This window comes from Photinus pyralis, unplaced genomic scaffold, assembly GCF_008802855.1.
Source record: "Photinus pyralis isolate 1611_PpyrPB1 unplaced genomic scaffold, Ppyr1.3 Ppyr1.4_LG6, whole genome shotgun sequence".
NCBI lineage: Eukaryota > Metazoa > Arthropoda > Insecta > Coleoptera > Lampyridae > Photinus > Photinus pyralis.
The window spans coordinates 45,495,010-45,513,070 of record NW_022170663.1 but is presented as its reverse complement, the minus strand read 5'-3'; the positions used below and the strand labels follow the sequence as shown (position 1 = coordinate 45,513,070).

The window sequence follows — 18,061 nt, the reverse complement described above, 5'->3', positions numbered from 1 at the left end:
TCGTTTTAATGTTATCTCTTTTGCAGATTGTTCAAGTTAGTTAAGGTGCAAGAAGTAAGTCACATTTGGTCGAATTTTGCGTCATTTATCTGGTTGTTTTCGATAAGAAGTTTCATTGTTAAGCAAAATTTAATAATTATTAATTAAAATTAAGTGTGTAGTAGCTAAGATTTGAATTTTGAAATTACGCGCCTTTAGTTTAAGTTGGTACTTATGTATAGTTGGTAGAATGTATTATTATGTTGCATGCAGGAGGTTGACTATATTCAGTTTGATGGAATGGTGTTGTATTAGTCACATTGATTGGTTCAGTTCCTCGCATTTTATTTAATAAACATTATTGAATATTGTTGTTGATTATTGTATTAGTAAGCAGGGCCCCCTACAAGTGATACAAGTTATAACGTCGTAAAGTGAGTAAAAGATCGTGGGAAGCTTGTAAAGCATTTTTTCCCGATAACAGAAAAAGTAGTAGTAATTAAACCAAGCAGTGGTTTCATACTGAATCCTTATGACAGGGTTTGTTATTTTGTTAAAGTAAAAGTGTTCTACCGTCCAAACAGCCACCAAATTTTGTCATCTAATTCTAAAATCCAGTTTTGTTATCATCAAGTTTAATTAAAAAAAGTTGAAATTCCCGAAGCTGTCAGCGTGTGTTCTAAGTGCGCCTGAATAATGCAAAATTTTTACGACCAGATTTGTTGGATTATTAAACAACTGTAAGTATGTGTAAAAACAAACTGTGAATGTTTTCGCTTCCAGCATTATTTTAAATTCTTTTATGCTTTGCAGAATAAATGTTTGTCTTTGTCAATTAATTAACTGTGTATTTAATCGAACCCAAAGTGCAACCCAGATAGAGTTTTCATGTCAGATTTTTCAATTCGTGTCCAAGAATTATGTCAGGTGTTAATCAAAATTTGTTAAGTATTTGGAATGGTCGGGAGTGAATCGAGGTCACTGTGTCTTTCAAACTAATGAAAGTTAACATTAGGATTTTTCTTAAGAGTAAATATCTATGTGTACAGGGAAGACTTAGTTCATTTGTTTTGAGCAAGCTGGACAGGTTTTTTTGTGGGTGACCCTTTGCCATTGCACATAGCAGTGCATAAATTCATATTTAACGTTATTATGTAAGTACTTTTGTAAAAATAAAACCTAATACATGTACTTAAATATAAACCCTCTCTGAATTATAAGAAAGCGCCCAAAAAACTTTAAATTAAAAAAGGGTTCGTGTGACACCTTGTTTGAATGGGATTTTAATTCTCTATTTAGCATTATACAGCTTTTTTAAAGTTTGCGCAACCATGACTGATAAAAGTTAATTTCGAAGATGATTTTGACCAAGTCTCCATTGCAAAATTCTATTTAGATTAAAACAATGTATTATTTAGTATATTTTTCAATGCATTCTACAAGAAGATTGAATGTTCAAACTAAAAATGTATAAATGTATAAAAGTGGCATTCTTTGCTTCATTCATTGCTCAAATTCAAATCTACCAATTATGATCCCTTTAAAAAAAGCTGTCCCATGACCCCCGCTTTCATTTAAAATTTTAAGAGGTTCTTATAATTCAGAGGGGGTGTTAGAGGGGAGTAATATTTTCATACTGTAAATTGTCAAATTAAAAACTAAAATAGTACATAATAACGTTAAAAATGATTTTATTCCCTACATATTGTTGTGTAAACTACGTCAGGCAGACGTTATTTTGGCATTAGCACCACCAGTACTAATGGGGCATCCTGGATGTGGTATAATTTCAATTTTTAAGTGCAATTCTGGTGGGTTATTTAGAAATAAACACAAGGTTGGTTTATTTTACCTAAATTTCTATCTCAGTGTTTGTTTTCCCTTTTAGAAATATTTGTTAACGCGTAATTCTTGTTTAAATTTTATCGCTTTGCAATGGTTCAATTTGGATATGGTTTTAAAAGTGGGACACATCTGGTCAAATTTGTGTGTTTGGTGAAAGGTTTGGTCGTTATAAGGAGCTATTTTGGTAGCCGAAATTTAATTAACGCACGTGTTCTTTTGATGATAAGAGAATGCAGGTGTTAAGAAAAATTGCGTGTTTCGTCGTGGATTGCGTTTATGTAATCTAAGGGTGATTTTAGGATATTTAAGAACTGAAGACAACGACAAGACGAGGCTTTTTTACTCTTTTTTGCGACTTGTTCAGAGCGTGTACATTTTTTTACGCCAAACATTCTCGGGCAGTCATCCTGTGCATGTGAAAACGTATTGCGTCAGTATTGCAATAAAGTAATCTTAATAAAAGATTTAACTTATTACGTTGTGAAGTGATGTAGTACAAGCTCGGGGGAAGTTTTTAAGACGCATTGTCCGTGATCGGAAACAGTGGGTGGGTGAGTAGACCAAGAAAGTTGTTGCATAATGATATAAGGTTCTACTTTCATTCAAGGTTAAAAGTGTTCTACCGTCCGGAGAGCCCCTAAACTTTGTCATCAAATTCAACAAGCCAAATGTGTTATCAAGAAAAAGCGGTGTTCCTAAAGCATTCAGCGTTTGTGTATCAGTTTTAGTGAGCATGAATATCGCAAATTTGTTACGACCAGATTGAGTGGATTATTCTAAGTAATTAAGATTTCTTTATTTAATTGTTTGTCGACCCCCTGAGTGCGGGGTATGTGTAAAAAACAGGCTCTAAAACCTCTCCTTCTTTCAGCGTCTTGATTTTCATTTTCGAAAGTCGGCTAGAGCCAAAGGATTCTTTCTGTTCAGAAATGGTGGCTCTACCTAAAAAGCAAGGTACAAAAAAAGTTAAGAATGTAGAACAATCACTGTAGTGACACGCTGCAAAGACCTTATCGAAAGAATTGAGTAGAAGGCTTATGGGGGAGAATAAAGGAGAGGAACAGTTTGGTCTCAGAAGCGGAATGTGCGCGAGAAACGCAATAGGAGTGCCGAGAACGAACGGCAAAAGATATTTGGAAAAAGGAAACACCCTCTATGTAGCTTTTGTTAACATTCTAAAGGCATTCGATTGGGTAAACTGGTAGAAACTGTTGGGAATACGACAGAGGAAAGATGTCAACTGGAGAGAAAGACAACTAATATAAAACATAATATAAAACATAATAATATATTTTATTTAATTATAATCAACTCTATAGAAATATGTTGGAAAATGAGAAAATATGGTATGAACATTGGAGGGTAGAGGATTCTTAGTATACGATTTGCGGATGGCATAGTTGTATCTGCGCTGAGAGTGAAAAAGAACGAGATATATTGGTAGAGAATATAGGTGAAATGAAAACAGAGTATTGTCTAAGAACTAATAAGAACAAAACACAAGTTAAGAAAGTTGGGGTACAGAAGGATATATAGCAGTAATGGTAGACGGGGCGAGGATAAAGCAGTGGAAATATATAAGCACTTAGGTACACAAGGTTGGAAAAACAAGCATTTAATAGTCAGAGGAGAGGAGGATATTATATGCAGTAAGATGGAAATGCAGTTAAGAAAGCTAATAAAGAACCAATAAGCGAAGGAAATTGAAATGGATAGGACATGTACTACGAACTACGATAGAACTGTTCAGGGAGAAAGGAAAAGAGAAAGATAAGAAGTAGGATATTGGTTGACAAACTGAAAGGGGGAGAAGAAGGATATGAAGGGGTAACGAGAAGAGCAGGCAATAGAGTCATGGAAAAGAGTCATCAAGGAGATGCATTAACAGAAAAGTAATGAAGATGATTTCTGACAAAATCAGAGTTTTGTTTCGGCCAATTGATATCTTCGAATCCGTAAATGAGCAAAATTGGAAAGATCTGCCAACTGTCTCTTCTTCCCCCACATGTTATATGATGTATTACTCAATTCTCTTATTTACATTAAACGTCGCAGTAATACCCACACTTCCTCACCGAAACCACTCGGGCGGGGAAAATTTGTAAACAATTATCTCAATCAACTCAATTAGAGACCTACAAAACCTACAATAACGCTAATACCCACCACCATCAGGCATTTTCACAATATAAATCAAGATCCATTAAAAACAAATATACGACATGGTCGCGTTTGCGTAAACAATTTAGCTTCTTGGGCGACTTAACAAAATTAATATTTTATCAGACTCCCACCGCATTAATTAAAATCGGCAGTATAACAATTGGATCAATTATTTTTTGAACAAATTGTTTAATTTATACCTTCATTATAGATTTACGTCTGACAAATCTACAAAGGCACAAAAGGTGGTGGTCGTGGTATAAAAGAAAACGGAAGCAATTTGTAACGAAAAAAAAATGATATTATATAAATTATACCCGCCCCCTTCGGAGAGTTGAAGTATTATGGCGAAGCACTTGACGGGCTGGCCGCATTGACTTAATCACTTAATAATATGTATGGAAAAGCTATTCAGTAAATGTAAAAGTGAGCGGCGCAATAAACAAAAACGGATTTTTAGTTGTACACAAACAATGCAAGAGGTGTTGCCAATCTGACACCTAAATTTAGCAAACTCCTACACTACACCTGCAGCGCGTTTGTTGCAAAATGAGTAAAACTTCTCGAGAATTACCAACTGGAAAGATTCGCGACAGACTGTAACTATTCGTATGGGCGTCTCTCACAGTTCAAGCCAGGGTCCTGTGTTGTTTACTATCTTTATAAGAACGGAACCTTTTGGAGACAAACAGAACAGAATAAAACAACAATAAAAACCTGGTCAAGTATCATTGAACCAATAAGTGCCATCCAGAGGGACAAGCTCGCCCTTGGAACCCGCTTTTCCCGCTCTTGAAAATTGCTTATGAAATATAAAGAAAGGTCCTTGGTATTATGTCAGCTATTAAAATTGGACAATTTTACATTTCTGTATAAATTATTGGCTCTGTAGACTCTGTACAGGGTGACCAAATTTGGACGTTAGTATGCGCTAACTCTTAAACTGTAAGTGATAGAAAAAAAAATTGACCGCACAGTCTCGATGTATTTTTTTACGAAACTCACTTACAGTTTTTTGGTTTTGATTGATTTTTAGATAAAGGCCTATAATTCTCTTGTTTATTAGGTTATCGTAAATGTGTTTATCATAAATTATTGTGGCATTATCTACTGTTTTCAAAATAAGTATACGGGGTCAAGTAAAAAAAGTTATCGAACCTAACCTCATTTTTTTAAATGGAACACCCTGTAGATTTTAAATGAAATAAAACAACATTATAATTATAATTAAAAAAAGATTCAAGTGATTCATAAAAGATTAAAAAAGGATTTTTAAACAATTATATTTTCTTTAAAAACTTTTTAATCTTTTTGAATTGAATCCCTATAAAAAATGAGGTTAGATCCGATAACCTTTTTTACCTGGATCCGTACCTATACTTATTTTGAAACGGCAGATTATGCAACAATCATTACATAGAAACTTTTCTAATAAACCGATTTGCGATAATAAAAAAGAAGTACCTTTTAACTAAAAATTTACTTTTGGCCATAAGTAACCCAAAAACTCGACATCGAGAATCTCAAAATGTTTTCAAAATTTTATATGAAAAGGAAGCTTTTTAAAAAACGCACCACACGCTAGACAGGGTGTTTTTAAACTTAAACGTTTCTTGAAAGCCTAGGCTGCTCTACCAACCCAACCCACTATGCATTCACGAATATCCATTCCCGAACCTGGAATCGAACCAGGGACCTTTAGTACCGCAGTCAAGGTAACAATTAAATTCCAAAAATGTTTATAGGTGAAACCACTGCGAGTCAGGGGGGGCACATGAAAATACTCGAGCGCATCAGATATTAATAGTGCCAGTTTGCATGGTGGGGGAAACTGTACAGAAGGGTAGAAAACGGGATTTATTAATATATTTAGAGGGTTGTCCGCACAATTTACGACACGACCACCAATGATCTCAGTCAGTCGGACATGCTTCAACTGCCGAACTTTATTGACGATTTGTTCCACTTTGGCGTGTGGAAATCGGCAAATTATATTACTTCTGTTATTCTTAAATAATTTCGAATAATTCGAAATAAGAAAAAATTTCAACGCGCTCGAAAATGTGGAGATAAAGTGTTTATTTTTGCTAGTTCCTGACCTTCCCACTCTATCACGTCACGGTCAAATCGTCAGAGCATTGAAATGCACACTTTTCAACACGTAGTCAACCCACCTTACTTTAATCTGACGCGCTCGAGAAAATGCCAAGATCATCTATTGGGCTCTCCTACTATAACAGGTGACGGATTAGTGTCACTAGATTTGTTTAAAATTCGATTGTCATACATGGAAATAGAAAATCCCAAAAAAATGGTATCAATTCAACGAATTGTTAAGTGAGAAACTGTTAGAGATAGCTATTGGAACACGTTGTATCAAAATATACTAATTTTGATCCTCTATCAAATGCAATGGGCAACTAACATGACACATGTTAAGCAAATTTTAGAAGCGGGTAGAAAATTTTGTAAATTGTTTGCATGAGTTATGTTAGACTACTAAATACGGAAGAGGCTAATTCTTTGCTTTATTTTATGACTGATGTTCATATAAACATAGTTCCGCAAACGCTTCGTTACTGATCTACAGGGTGTTAAAATTTTTAGTTTTTAAATTTTTTTTGGTTTTTCTGCGCTTTGCTCAAATCTGAAATATAAGTTGCGCTAAAGGGCTCATTGATCATGTCAATTGTAGTGAGAATCTACAGGGTGTTGTTTTTTCAGGGGTCATGTTCCCTTTTCTACCACTGAACTTGTTTTCAGTGCGCCACTGGTAGATTGTAAAATAAGAATTTCATTCTCTGATTTGTATTTGCGACCGTTATCGGGGGGAAAAAAATTAAAAATTCGTTAGTTATAGCTAAATGAAAGAACAATTTTTAAAATGGTCCAGTAGCTTTATTTGGATAATCTCTTGTTTTTATTAGTTGTGACAGTTCGCATTTGAAAGTGTATGTTGTGTCTTGTGCATATGTTTATAAATTAAAGGTTTAAATTGTAAAGAGTATAGCTTGCCTACTTCACATAATAAGGTTAAGCGCATCGAAGCGGGAGTTCCGCAAGGGTCAATACTTGGCCCGATCCTGTTTCATATTGTAGTTCACAATATCTCGGTCAATTAATATAGTGGAACAGTGATAACAGCGCCGTAAAATACCTTGGCATTTATCTAGGCAAGACCCTCAAATGGGGATATCACATCAATAAAAAATTATACGAAGCCAACACGCGATTAGTAAAGCTATATCCTGTGATAAAGCACTAAAAATCGAATGTGGGACCCTAATACACAAGGCCTGTCCCCACATATGGTTCCCCAATATGGGTGGTATACGAGGTGGTACACAACTTAATAAGATTCAAGTCTTTCAAAACCGAGTGCTTAGAATAATTGTCAATGCTCCATGGTACGTCAGGAATGTGCAAATCCTACGTTGAATGTACCCATAGGGAGTGTTTGACTGAATGCGCCTTCAGTGTGTGTACAGAGAATGTGAGATGGTACCATGGTTTGAGGAAATGACACTTTGGCCTTTGTCGCTGCAATGACTGATACTTACTGTACGAAAGATGTTGAAATCTTATGAAATTCCTGAGGCATCCAGTTAAAATTGCCGAAATTATTTATCTAAACGTCTTAACGTGAATGGAGTTTTGCTAACTTTAATCTAGGTAAGCATATTTTTCATATTTCCGTTGTTTACAATATTTTTCATTATTTCTAGTTTAGTTTATATCACAGGCTCCCGGCAAATTCGAAGTTGATTAATATATTCTCTATTTTCTATTGTATTTATTTGGGAACTCAGTCATTGGGGTAAACAAGGTTAATCGTATCAACAATTTTTGATTTCCCGATATCTTAGCTGCACCGAAACAGTATCGTTAACACTTCAATATTCGACAAACTAGTAGCTTGATCTATTAAGACACTGTTAAATGGAGCAAGTGTGGTGGATTTCCATCCATCATCTGGGTCCGTAGTAGGTATTACCTACTTCGAGTTGCCGAAGTTCGAGTCCCCTTTTTTAAGCAGTGAAAAAGTGATAACATTATTTATATAAAATGTGCCTTGGTTGTTAATGACCGTATATACGTATACGTATAATTTAAGCTTACATCTTTGGGCATCTTTATGCCCTTGTTGTATCGTTGCATGTATTGATTGTAACGGGTACTCCGCTTGTGGACCCGCTGTCCATGTTCATTAATTGTTAATGATTTTCTATTGCCTTTATTGATTATATTCCAAGGCTAATTCCCCTACGGTATTGGTTCTCTTGAAACAAAGTCCTACAGAAACAGCTGTTCTCATTATTGTTTTGTTTTAGTGTTATAAGTAATATTGATATTACTAAGATACGTAATTGGTTACTCTTACTTTAATAATTTGTTATTGAAATTAAATGATTATATATGTTAGCTATCGTTGATTATTCAGACTGTCAGACTCTCAGAGTTAAATTTATGTCACAGTTAATTTCCCTAGAGACAAAATAATGTATGCACATAAGAGATTATCCATAGATAAGTTTAACTGAGACAAGAAAAACTATCTAAAAATTCAATAGGTATGAAGATCGTTTAATAAGAAAAATGTTGGTATTTCTATGTCATCAGTAATCGCCACATTAATTAATGTTACCTTGATTTTATTTTTGAGTCTGTCCCATTGAAATAAAAATGTGTATATGAAATGTTACCCAATGATATTTTTTTACTTTTTTAACTATTTTTTCTAATCGGCCTCAAATTTCCAAATCTTCTACACTGATACACAAGGCGTTATACAAATCTCTGGAAATCGATATAGATAAGGCTTTCAGATAGGTGTATGAGGTGGTCAATATGTCTGTGGGTCAAATGTAGTATAGACGACTTTTTGGGTGCGTCGATTCAACGAATGTAAATGAATTCGGGGTCATTCTTTAGATTCGCAACTTATTTCACGCATGAATTGTTGTCTATTTGGTTACATTATGTACAGGCTGTTTCAAACAAACCGTTACCTAAAAGTTTTCAGGCTCTTATTGATAGACTAAATCTGAAAATTTGTCTATAGACTTAGTTTTGCATGATCTATCGAAAGAAAATATTATCATGCGGATAGCAACATTATTATTTTAAATAAAACACCCTATAAATAATATAATATAATATTTTCGAGGTCTACATGAAAATCTATATCCCTGTATCCTTATAACCAGCATAAATGGCTTTTAAGTTATTCAAGATTTAAAAAAAAATTTACGTTACATTGCTTTGCGTTAGGGCTCTGTACCTATGACTCCGTTGGAATGAATTTGAAAAAGTCTTCCAAAATTAGTAATTCTGACTTGATTCTACATGATAATTATTAAAATTTTAATTGTCCTTCTACAGGGTGTTTTAAAACTAACGGTAAATGTTAATAACTTCAAGCCGCAAAAAGTTGATTTTTTCAAATGAGACATGCTTTATTTTTTTGCACTTTGAAATGTCGAAACAAATTCCATATTCTTTATACCTATCTCTCGACCTAAGTTTTACGCTTTCTGTTTTATTTTAGATTTTCTAAAATTGCGACTGTAATTTTCTTTAAAAAATGCGTTAGTAGATGTTATTGTACCGTTCTTGGGTGAAAAAATCTTTTGATGAAATGCAGTAGAAATTCGAGAGGCCACTACCAATGGAATTCATCGGAAGATTCAATTTTGTATTAAAAAAATCAGTGGTCATGTTAACAAAAACCTCAATTGATGTTTGTTTTTTATTTTGTAATGATAATAATTATAACCATAAAAGGATTTGTCTAACATGTCTGCTAATGCATTTATTTGAAAATTATGTAAATATTCGAAAATCTAAAATAAAACGTAAAAGTATAATAAGTAAGCTCGCAAGTAGGTATAGGAAATGTAATAATTGATCGACATTAGTTTTAAAACACTGCAATTGTAAAAGAGCGATCCAAATTTAAATCATTCTCATGTAGCATCAAGTCACTATTGGTAATTTTGAAAGAGTTTTTAAAATTCAAGTCAACGGAGTCATACGTACAAGGCCCAAAAGAAAAGCAGTCAGACGTCAAAAATTTTGAAAAATCTTGAACAACTTGAAAACCATTGATGCTGGATATAGGGAAATGGAGTATCAAACTACGTAGATTTTTATTTAGATTTCGAAAATGCAATAAAATACAGGTTGTTCTATTTAAAATAAGAAATTTGCTTATCCCCATCCGGTAAAACCGAAAGTGAAACGATCATGACCATATTTTCTATCATCTATCATAAAAAACTAGGTAGATATGCAAATTTTTAGATTTAAATTATTAATGAGAGCCTGAATACTTGTAGGTAACGGCTTCCGTGAAATGGCCTGTATACCTATATATAATTTGTTCATAATTGTACTATCAAGCGTAAGTATACTTATAGTTACCTATCAGTTATCAAAACTGAATCTTCTGTTATGAGCACTTCATTCTATACAAATAAGCTTTCAAGCCTCACGTGAGCCTTCACAAAATGCGATTGTGCTTCATTTGACACCATCATACATTGTTGTTGAGGTAGATGATATAAGTCGAGTGATAAGTATAGACTTATATTTAGCAATACTGTACCAAAAATAGGAGAGCAGGAAGAAATTTAGCTAAGCTAGTCATGCGTCTCTTCCTAATACAAAAGGACAATGAGGCAAAATATACCTAATTTAAATTACACGTACCAAGATTGCTGAACGCGTGAACCTACTTATCACTGTGCCGCTCCAAAGGAAGATTGTAGTATTGGAGTCATAATTGGAGTAATAGCAACATATTGAAAAAAATGTGGGAGAACATGTTTCAGCCATTATTTTATGTGATCAAATTATGATTGAATTCTAATGTAAAGACAGCCGAAACGGTAACGAGCAGTGGACCTAGTATTGATCCTTGTGGTGCCCCGAATTCATTAATGAAATTAGCAAACTTTCATTTGCCCATGCACAATTAAAACTTATTTGCAATGCGAATTCCGAGTAACATTTCGCGAATCATTAATCTCGCAATATTTTTAGAAATACATTAATAACTTTCATAACACTTTGAAAACAGTTTTTATTACTTTTTGTGCAAGCAAAAATAGAAAGATTTGTTTGCGCGGTTATAAAGAAATCTTAAATTTTAAAAATCAATTGATTTGTTGATGGCAGGAAAACAGAAAAAAATTCAAAAAATTTCGCGGACAGTTTGAAATTTAAATCGGACAAGGACGCCGAAAATTTATGAAAGGAACAGTTTTATCGAGGCGGAGTTCGACTCCCACTGGCCCCGCCCAACGAAATTGTGCCCGATGTCAATTTTGTGACCGATTATTTTCTAGGCCAAGAATTCGTCCCGAATTTCTTGTCTTGTGCGATTTTTCTCAATGAACCGAGAAACCACGTGCGCTCGGCTCTTTTTGTCTCAACGGCGAAAATTTTGGGGTAAAACAACAGGTGTTTGCTCTATTCGGTTGCGCGAAATGTTTTAATTACATTTTGGAAGCGAATCGAGGAAAAGGGTTACTCATTCAAATGTTTATTTTGCTTATTCATAATCGTGCAGTAGCGGTGTAAAAATAGGTCGCTTATGAGTAACGCAGGTATGTTTAATTGTTTCGTTGTAATCGACATCTGCTGTGCCGGTTTGGCGCGGGGGTGTCGTTTTGGGAAAAAAACACGCGGCGCCCAACGCGTTAATTATTTATATCTATATCTATATTTACAACACTTACCCGCTCCTCCTCGCGTATCATTTCGGCGATGCCTGGTTTGATTTCCATATCGTCGGAGGGATGCGATTGTGAAATTTGCGGTTGCGGTGGTAGCGGCAAGGTAAGTGGTAACGGTTCGGCGGCTCCAGGTGTTGCAAGAGGTGTCGGCGGTGGTGCAGGTGACATTTCGACGGATGGTGGCGGTTCGGGCATGTCGGTATTGCCACTTTCGGCGGGACTACTCAGGCTGCTACGTTCGCCCGAGGGGCGCCTTCGCTTTTTCGCACGTGGTTGTATCTCACCGTCCTGACGATTCTCCCAATCGGTGATGTTTACGGCTTTTGCGAGGGTTTTCGTGGTGAGTTCGCCAGCGGTTGGACTAACGATGTCTTGTTCGCCGTTAACGTCGGCCAAACCACGTATTTTAAGTGACTCCGCCACCCTTAATAGGGGACCGATTTGTTCTTGGGACACATTTATCTCACCCTTATACATAAATTCGACGGCGGCTTTGAGTTCGGGCCATTTAATATCTCTCATTATAACGATAGGGTGCTGGCAGGGATTATCGAAGAACAATGACTGAAAGTAGGGGCTGCACGCCGATAGTACCATTTTGTGAGCCTTGACCGAATGTCCGTCACAGGCCAGGGTAACATCGACGAAGGACTCACTCTGGAGCAGTTGGTCGAAGACGTTCGTCAGATTGCTCTGGTAGTTATTCCAACGCAGGCAGAACTGCTGCGGTGATCCCGTGTTGTGCTGCATCGTCACCTGAAAGTTCCAATTGACACCTTTTTACAACACGCACATTTCAGTTTCGTGAATAATTTATGAAAATTCGGGAGACAGTCACTATTACTATTGAGGGAAACAAACGCGAACACGTGGAATGCGATATCTGCACGCGTACCATACAGATAAAACACGACGCGTCCACAGCGAGACTGAATAATTCCTCCTAGTAGCAGAAAATTCAGGAGGGTATGTAACGCCTTCCCGCGCACGCCTTACCCCCACTAACGATAACAACGCCCCCCACTCCTCCTTCCACCCACGTACCGCGTGGTTATATCAGAGGACAGTCACCACTTCACGTAATTATTCCAATTTTTTTAATCGTATTCACCTGAAGACCACCATTCGGTGGTTGGGCAGACGTATTAACAGTTAAGCACCCCCCTTATACACGATTAGAAGGGCCATATCGCCGAGTATTACCATTTATTATTCACGTGTGCGAAAAGTAATTCCGAAAGAGAGCAACCGCACACTTATGCCCCTAAATGTGGGGGAATTTACAAATTATCATTTTATTGAATTCGACATTCTTCCATACGTTTTTGCCGATTGCCCCCCCAACGAATTTTGATTTGTCACAATCTCGACTCTGTACTCCTAATTTTAAAAATATATGCCTGATTATTATCTGGATAAAATCAATACACGCACCTTTCAAAGCTTTGCACCCTTTATGCATAGGAAAATGGGTAACCCAACAAAGTTGTCCGGTGTAGGTATGTATAAATATGTAATATATTACAAGCGTCCATAAATCTAATTCATTTTGGACGGATTTGACCGAGTAGAATGCCTAATTTTCACCAACATCTGGAATAAATTTAGGTACCTAGGTATATTAGAAATCATTATCAGGGCTGGCATGTATAACAAAACATGTAAGTAGCCCTAGGTTTTCGACCATCAGTTTAGCCAGATTGTTCGAGGAGCACGTTTTAGAAACGTCAACATTTTACCACTGTTAAATATTTGTTTCGTATATATGTTATTTAATATGTATTCGGGAAATATCTACTTATGCCGAATATCCCGCGTGCTTAAAAATACCCTCGATAATTAAGAGTAATAGGTAATTCGAATATAGTGTGCAACTGATTTCCGCATCCTGAACATTTATAAAATGGGATGAATAGCAATTCAATCTCTTTTTTTTTTTTTGGTATAGGTATACCTAGGGTTTAACATCTAATGGTATCCCCTTTATACACCATGTTTGTACCACACAACTGTTTCTACTACCTCACATTTTCAGGTCACACTTCTTGGTATATACCGACATCTTTCAGAAATTCAAGTGTCCTTTTCATATTCACGGGGTTGAATTTATGTGTTATTCGTTGTAGTGGTATTTTGGACAGTCTTGTATTATGTGTTATATATTAAATACCACCTGACACTGATTACAGCGAGGAGCAGCTTCACCTACTATAAGCAGATGTTGATGCGTAAGTTTAGTGTGCCCTATTCGTATACGGTGATTTAGAGGATCTTTCGAGTACCTATAGTTGCAGTAAGTTGTACCCCGCTGGACCTAGCCCTCCCCCCACCCCCCCGCCATTCTGAATCAATTTAAGAATGGTATCCACTTTATGAGGTCCCACAAGCAGGGCCGTAGTCAGAGGATCCGAGTGAGGGGGGTGTATGCAATAAAAAATGCTGACTTCAATAAAAATTCAAAATAATACATCGTACAACATTAAACGACGGCATTTTAACGCTGCCCATTGTGACACTATTTTTTCCAAATGTATACTGTCTGCTATATCTTTTTCTGATTACTTAGAACCAATAAGACAGTTAGCCAATTATCCGCCATTGAGGAACGCAAATGATTTTTAATTAAACTATATAGGTAATAAATACCAAAGTAATAATAATAATTATTATTTTATTATTTGTCATTATACAGAGTGCTCTTTTTTCGCGGCTGTCATGGATATGGATTCTATTTTATTTCTATTTGCACGAAAACCGAGTCGAAGTGGGACGTTTAGAAGACTTTTACAGAGGAATTTGATAAATATGGCCAGAATGGCATAGAACTTTTTTTTGCGTTAGAGTCGCTAAATTTCATCTTATGAACTTTCACCAGAGTTATTTTTCTCTGACGTGCCATAGCTTTTAATTTACTACTTTGATTTTACCAAAATACCTTATCATTCAATTTTCACGACAGTGCTTTAGAAATTGCACCCAAACTCATTTGCGGATTTGCTTTGGTAGTTTACATTTATAATCAAGATAATTAACAAAAATGTCGTTTTAAATGTAGTAAAGCGTTCTTTTGGCAAGATTTTATTATATATTATTATTCAGTTAAAAGTAGTAATCTATCCAAAACCGATTTTTGTCTAAAAGACACTCTCGTGACAATTGAATAATTAAGTGTTATATTTAAAATGTAATATAGAAATCCATAGTAAATTCTTTATTAAAAAAATCTAAAAATTCAATGTGACCCCTACGTTCAAAACAAATTCAAAAAATAATGTCATAGTCTAAACCGCCCATTTCTGAAGTATAATAAATAAATAAATAAATAGGTATACTCGTTTTTTTTTAAATACAGAATTATTAAAACGCAGAATTCAGTTTTTTTAATTATTGAAACTAAAAGAGATATCCCACAAGTGGTTTCAATGATTGATTCACATTTTAAATTTAACTTTACCCCAATTTGACTATTAGTTTTCAACATAAGAGATCCCATCGTCAGGCGCTAAAAATGACCACCCTGTATACTTATCTACCATCTATCCCTATCGCAACTTTTAAACCCATGCAAACATAACGGCTAGAAAAATTTGCGGAACATTTTTAAGCGACCTTTAACCATGTAAGGTAATGGATCTACATCCTCGTAATATCAATGAGAGTAATAACCAATATTTCTTCATTTTGCGTGGAAGGGGCGGCTACAAAACGGTTTTCCGGCGTATTTTACGCAATTTTTTTCCAATATTAATTAAATGAATTTAATTTGAAATGCGATTTGTCGAGTGCCGACTAACTGAAGTTTTGCCGACTATGGTCACGCGTTAGGGGGGTGTGACACCCCCCATACCCCCCCGTCAATTCGGCCCTGCCCACAAGCCAGCAGAGCCATTTTAGAAAAATGAAGGACGAAATACATCAGAATTATAGGCTGATTATAGGCCCTTTTTGGACACTTCAACAAATTTTCAGGCGGCATCCTTTAAAGAAAAAAACTATGGGTCTGCTGGCTAAAGACGAAGCTAGCTGACCACTTGTGAGATTTGCTTCGAAGGCGAAAAATTCAGATCACAAAATTATAGGTTATTTATAGGCTTTTTTTAGACACTACACCAAATTTTCAGGCGGCGTCCTTTAAACAAAAAAACTATGATTTCGCTGGCTAAAGAAGAAGCTAGCTGACCACATTTGCGATTTGCTTCGAAGACGAAAAATTCAGATCACAAAATTATAGGCTATTTACAAGCTTTTTTTAGACACTACAACAAATTTTCAGGCGGCATCCTTTAAACAAAAAAAACTATCATCCAGATCAGTTTGATTGTGCCCCTCTTGGAGATGTAGTGGATAAATAAAAATTATTTATTTATTGTCTATTTATTGTCCCTCTCTTGTTCTGGGCCCTCAACGGGGTTTCGCCCAATTAATATAGGTATTTATTTAAACTCTTAACTTATATTTCAAAAATCCGATACAACTGAATACCAAACAATTCTCGAGATCTTCACACATACATCATTTTTACAATACACCCTAAGGCAGGGGTGCTCACACTTGAACTGCTGACGATCTACCTGAATGTTGTTAGACTCCGATAGATCGACTCTGAGAGGATGCAAGTATGTGTGAAGCAGGATTGTTGTCTACATAGGTAGGGCGTATCGTGGCGCAATTTGCAGAATTTCATGAAAATACTGTACATAGAATTAGTTAATCTAGTGGAAACGGCAGAATTTAGTTTTCCGCAAAATCCATTTTCTTTGTCAAGGTAGGTGTAGATCTGCTCTGAAAATCGCAAATGTTTCTCGAGATCGACTCAAAAAGTACTCGAGATCGGCCGGTCGGTCGCGATCGACCGTTTGAGCACCACTGCCCTAAGGGGTTGATTCTGTCCCACCTGATCAGATAGCTTTTAACACAATTTTTTTGATTTGGCATTAGTTTCACTTTTACTGGAGGTACCTAGATACAGAAATTCATTTAAATATACTAACAAATAAAAAATTAGGATTGCGCAAATACAAAAGTTGTTATGCGCATGCGCAGTATTTGTTTGCATTTGCATAGTTGCCTGAAGTTTAAGGAATATTTACTAACACAGAAAACCGGACATTCATATGTTCTCTGTAACAAGAGTTAGAAACCCTATTTGGAGGTTTGCGCAGTTTTTGGCCTGTAACTATTTGGCCCGTTGGTCTACGTAGCCGAAAAACAATTGTGAACTTTGTTATATCCTGAAGAACATTTGTATATCAATTTTTAAAGCGATCGGACGTTTCTACACAAAGTTATCGTACGCACTGACAGACAGACGCACAGATAGGCAGCAATACAAAATTATAAACGATCTCGAGGTTCGTTAATAATATAATGAGACGAGAATTTTAATTTTTTTGTACTTCTTTCCAATTCAGGAATATCGTTTCAACTTTTCTTCTCCTATAATACAAGAGAAGATGCATGGACAACTCAGACACTTTTAACATTACTTTTTTTAAAACCTGAAACACAACTTGCTATATATTTGATTTATTAGTAAAAGAAAATTCAAATTTCAAATACCTACTTGACAGGACAGATGTCTCCAAACAGGTGGAACAATCCCTAACATTAAAGTTACTAGAATCTGGTAACTTACGCAATTTTTGGGCAAAAAACATGCGTTCTCTCTCTAACACACGGGCCCAATGGATTGCGGTACTTTCTATATTTAGTGACTTATAATGGATCTACAGTGACTGTATACCTACTGTATAGAGGCAGTTTGGTCATACTTTGGTGTTGTTTTTTTTATTGGTTTGTGGGATATCCGCCATACTTTAACCACATAAATCGTGTTGGCGGAAATTAACTTGGAATCTAAGGAGATCAAGTCACAAACAGTTGTGGCAATAATATTGTAACCATTGAAAAATGCCAAGATCTACCAATTCAATAATTAAACCGATCAGCTTAATGAAGAATATGGGAAAAACATGGCGGATATAGAGCATATGACCACACTGTCTTTATACAGTCACTGTTAATGGATCGATATTAATCACAAGGCATGCGCATAGCGTATCGCACATGTGATTAGCTAGCTTCTTCTTTAACCAGCAAAATCATAGTTTTTTTTTCTTTAAAGGATGCCGCCTGAAAATTTGTTCAAGTGTCCAAAAAGGGTCTATAATCAGCCTATAATACTGATGTATTTCGTCCTTCATTTTTCTAAAATGGCTCTGCTGGCTTGTGGGACCTCACTTTATGAGCTATTTAGGAGCTTTTCATATTGCACTGATCAAAATTACTTTTTTCAAATTAAATTTTGTACTGGAATTACGAGCTATTTAAGAGCT

General features: G+C 35.6%; 1 protein-coding gene across 1 annotated transcript in view; it reads right to left on the bottom strand.

Annotated features, from left to right (window-relative positions):
- The window catches only part of LOC116174672 (protein bric-a-brac 2-like), a 115,782-nt gene that overhangs the window by 45,521 nt on the left and 52,200 nt on the right, over nucleotides 1-18,061 (bottom strand). Inside the window, exon 2 of the mRNA XM_031492617.1 lies at nucleotides 11,730-12,482. Coding sequence (XP_031348477.1) covers nucleotides 11,730-12,476 — 747 coding nt within the window. The 5' untranslated portion in view covers nucleotides 12,477-12,482. The remainder of the gene's footprint in view (nucleotides 1-11,729; nucleotides 12,483-18,061) is intronic.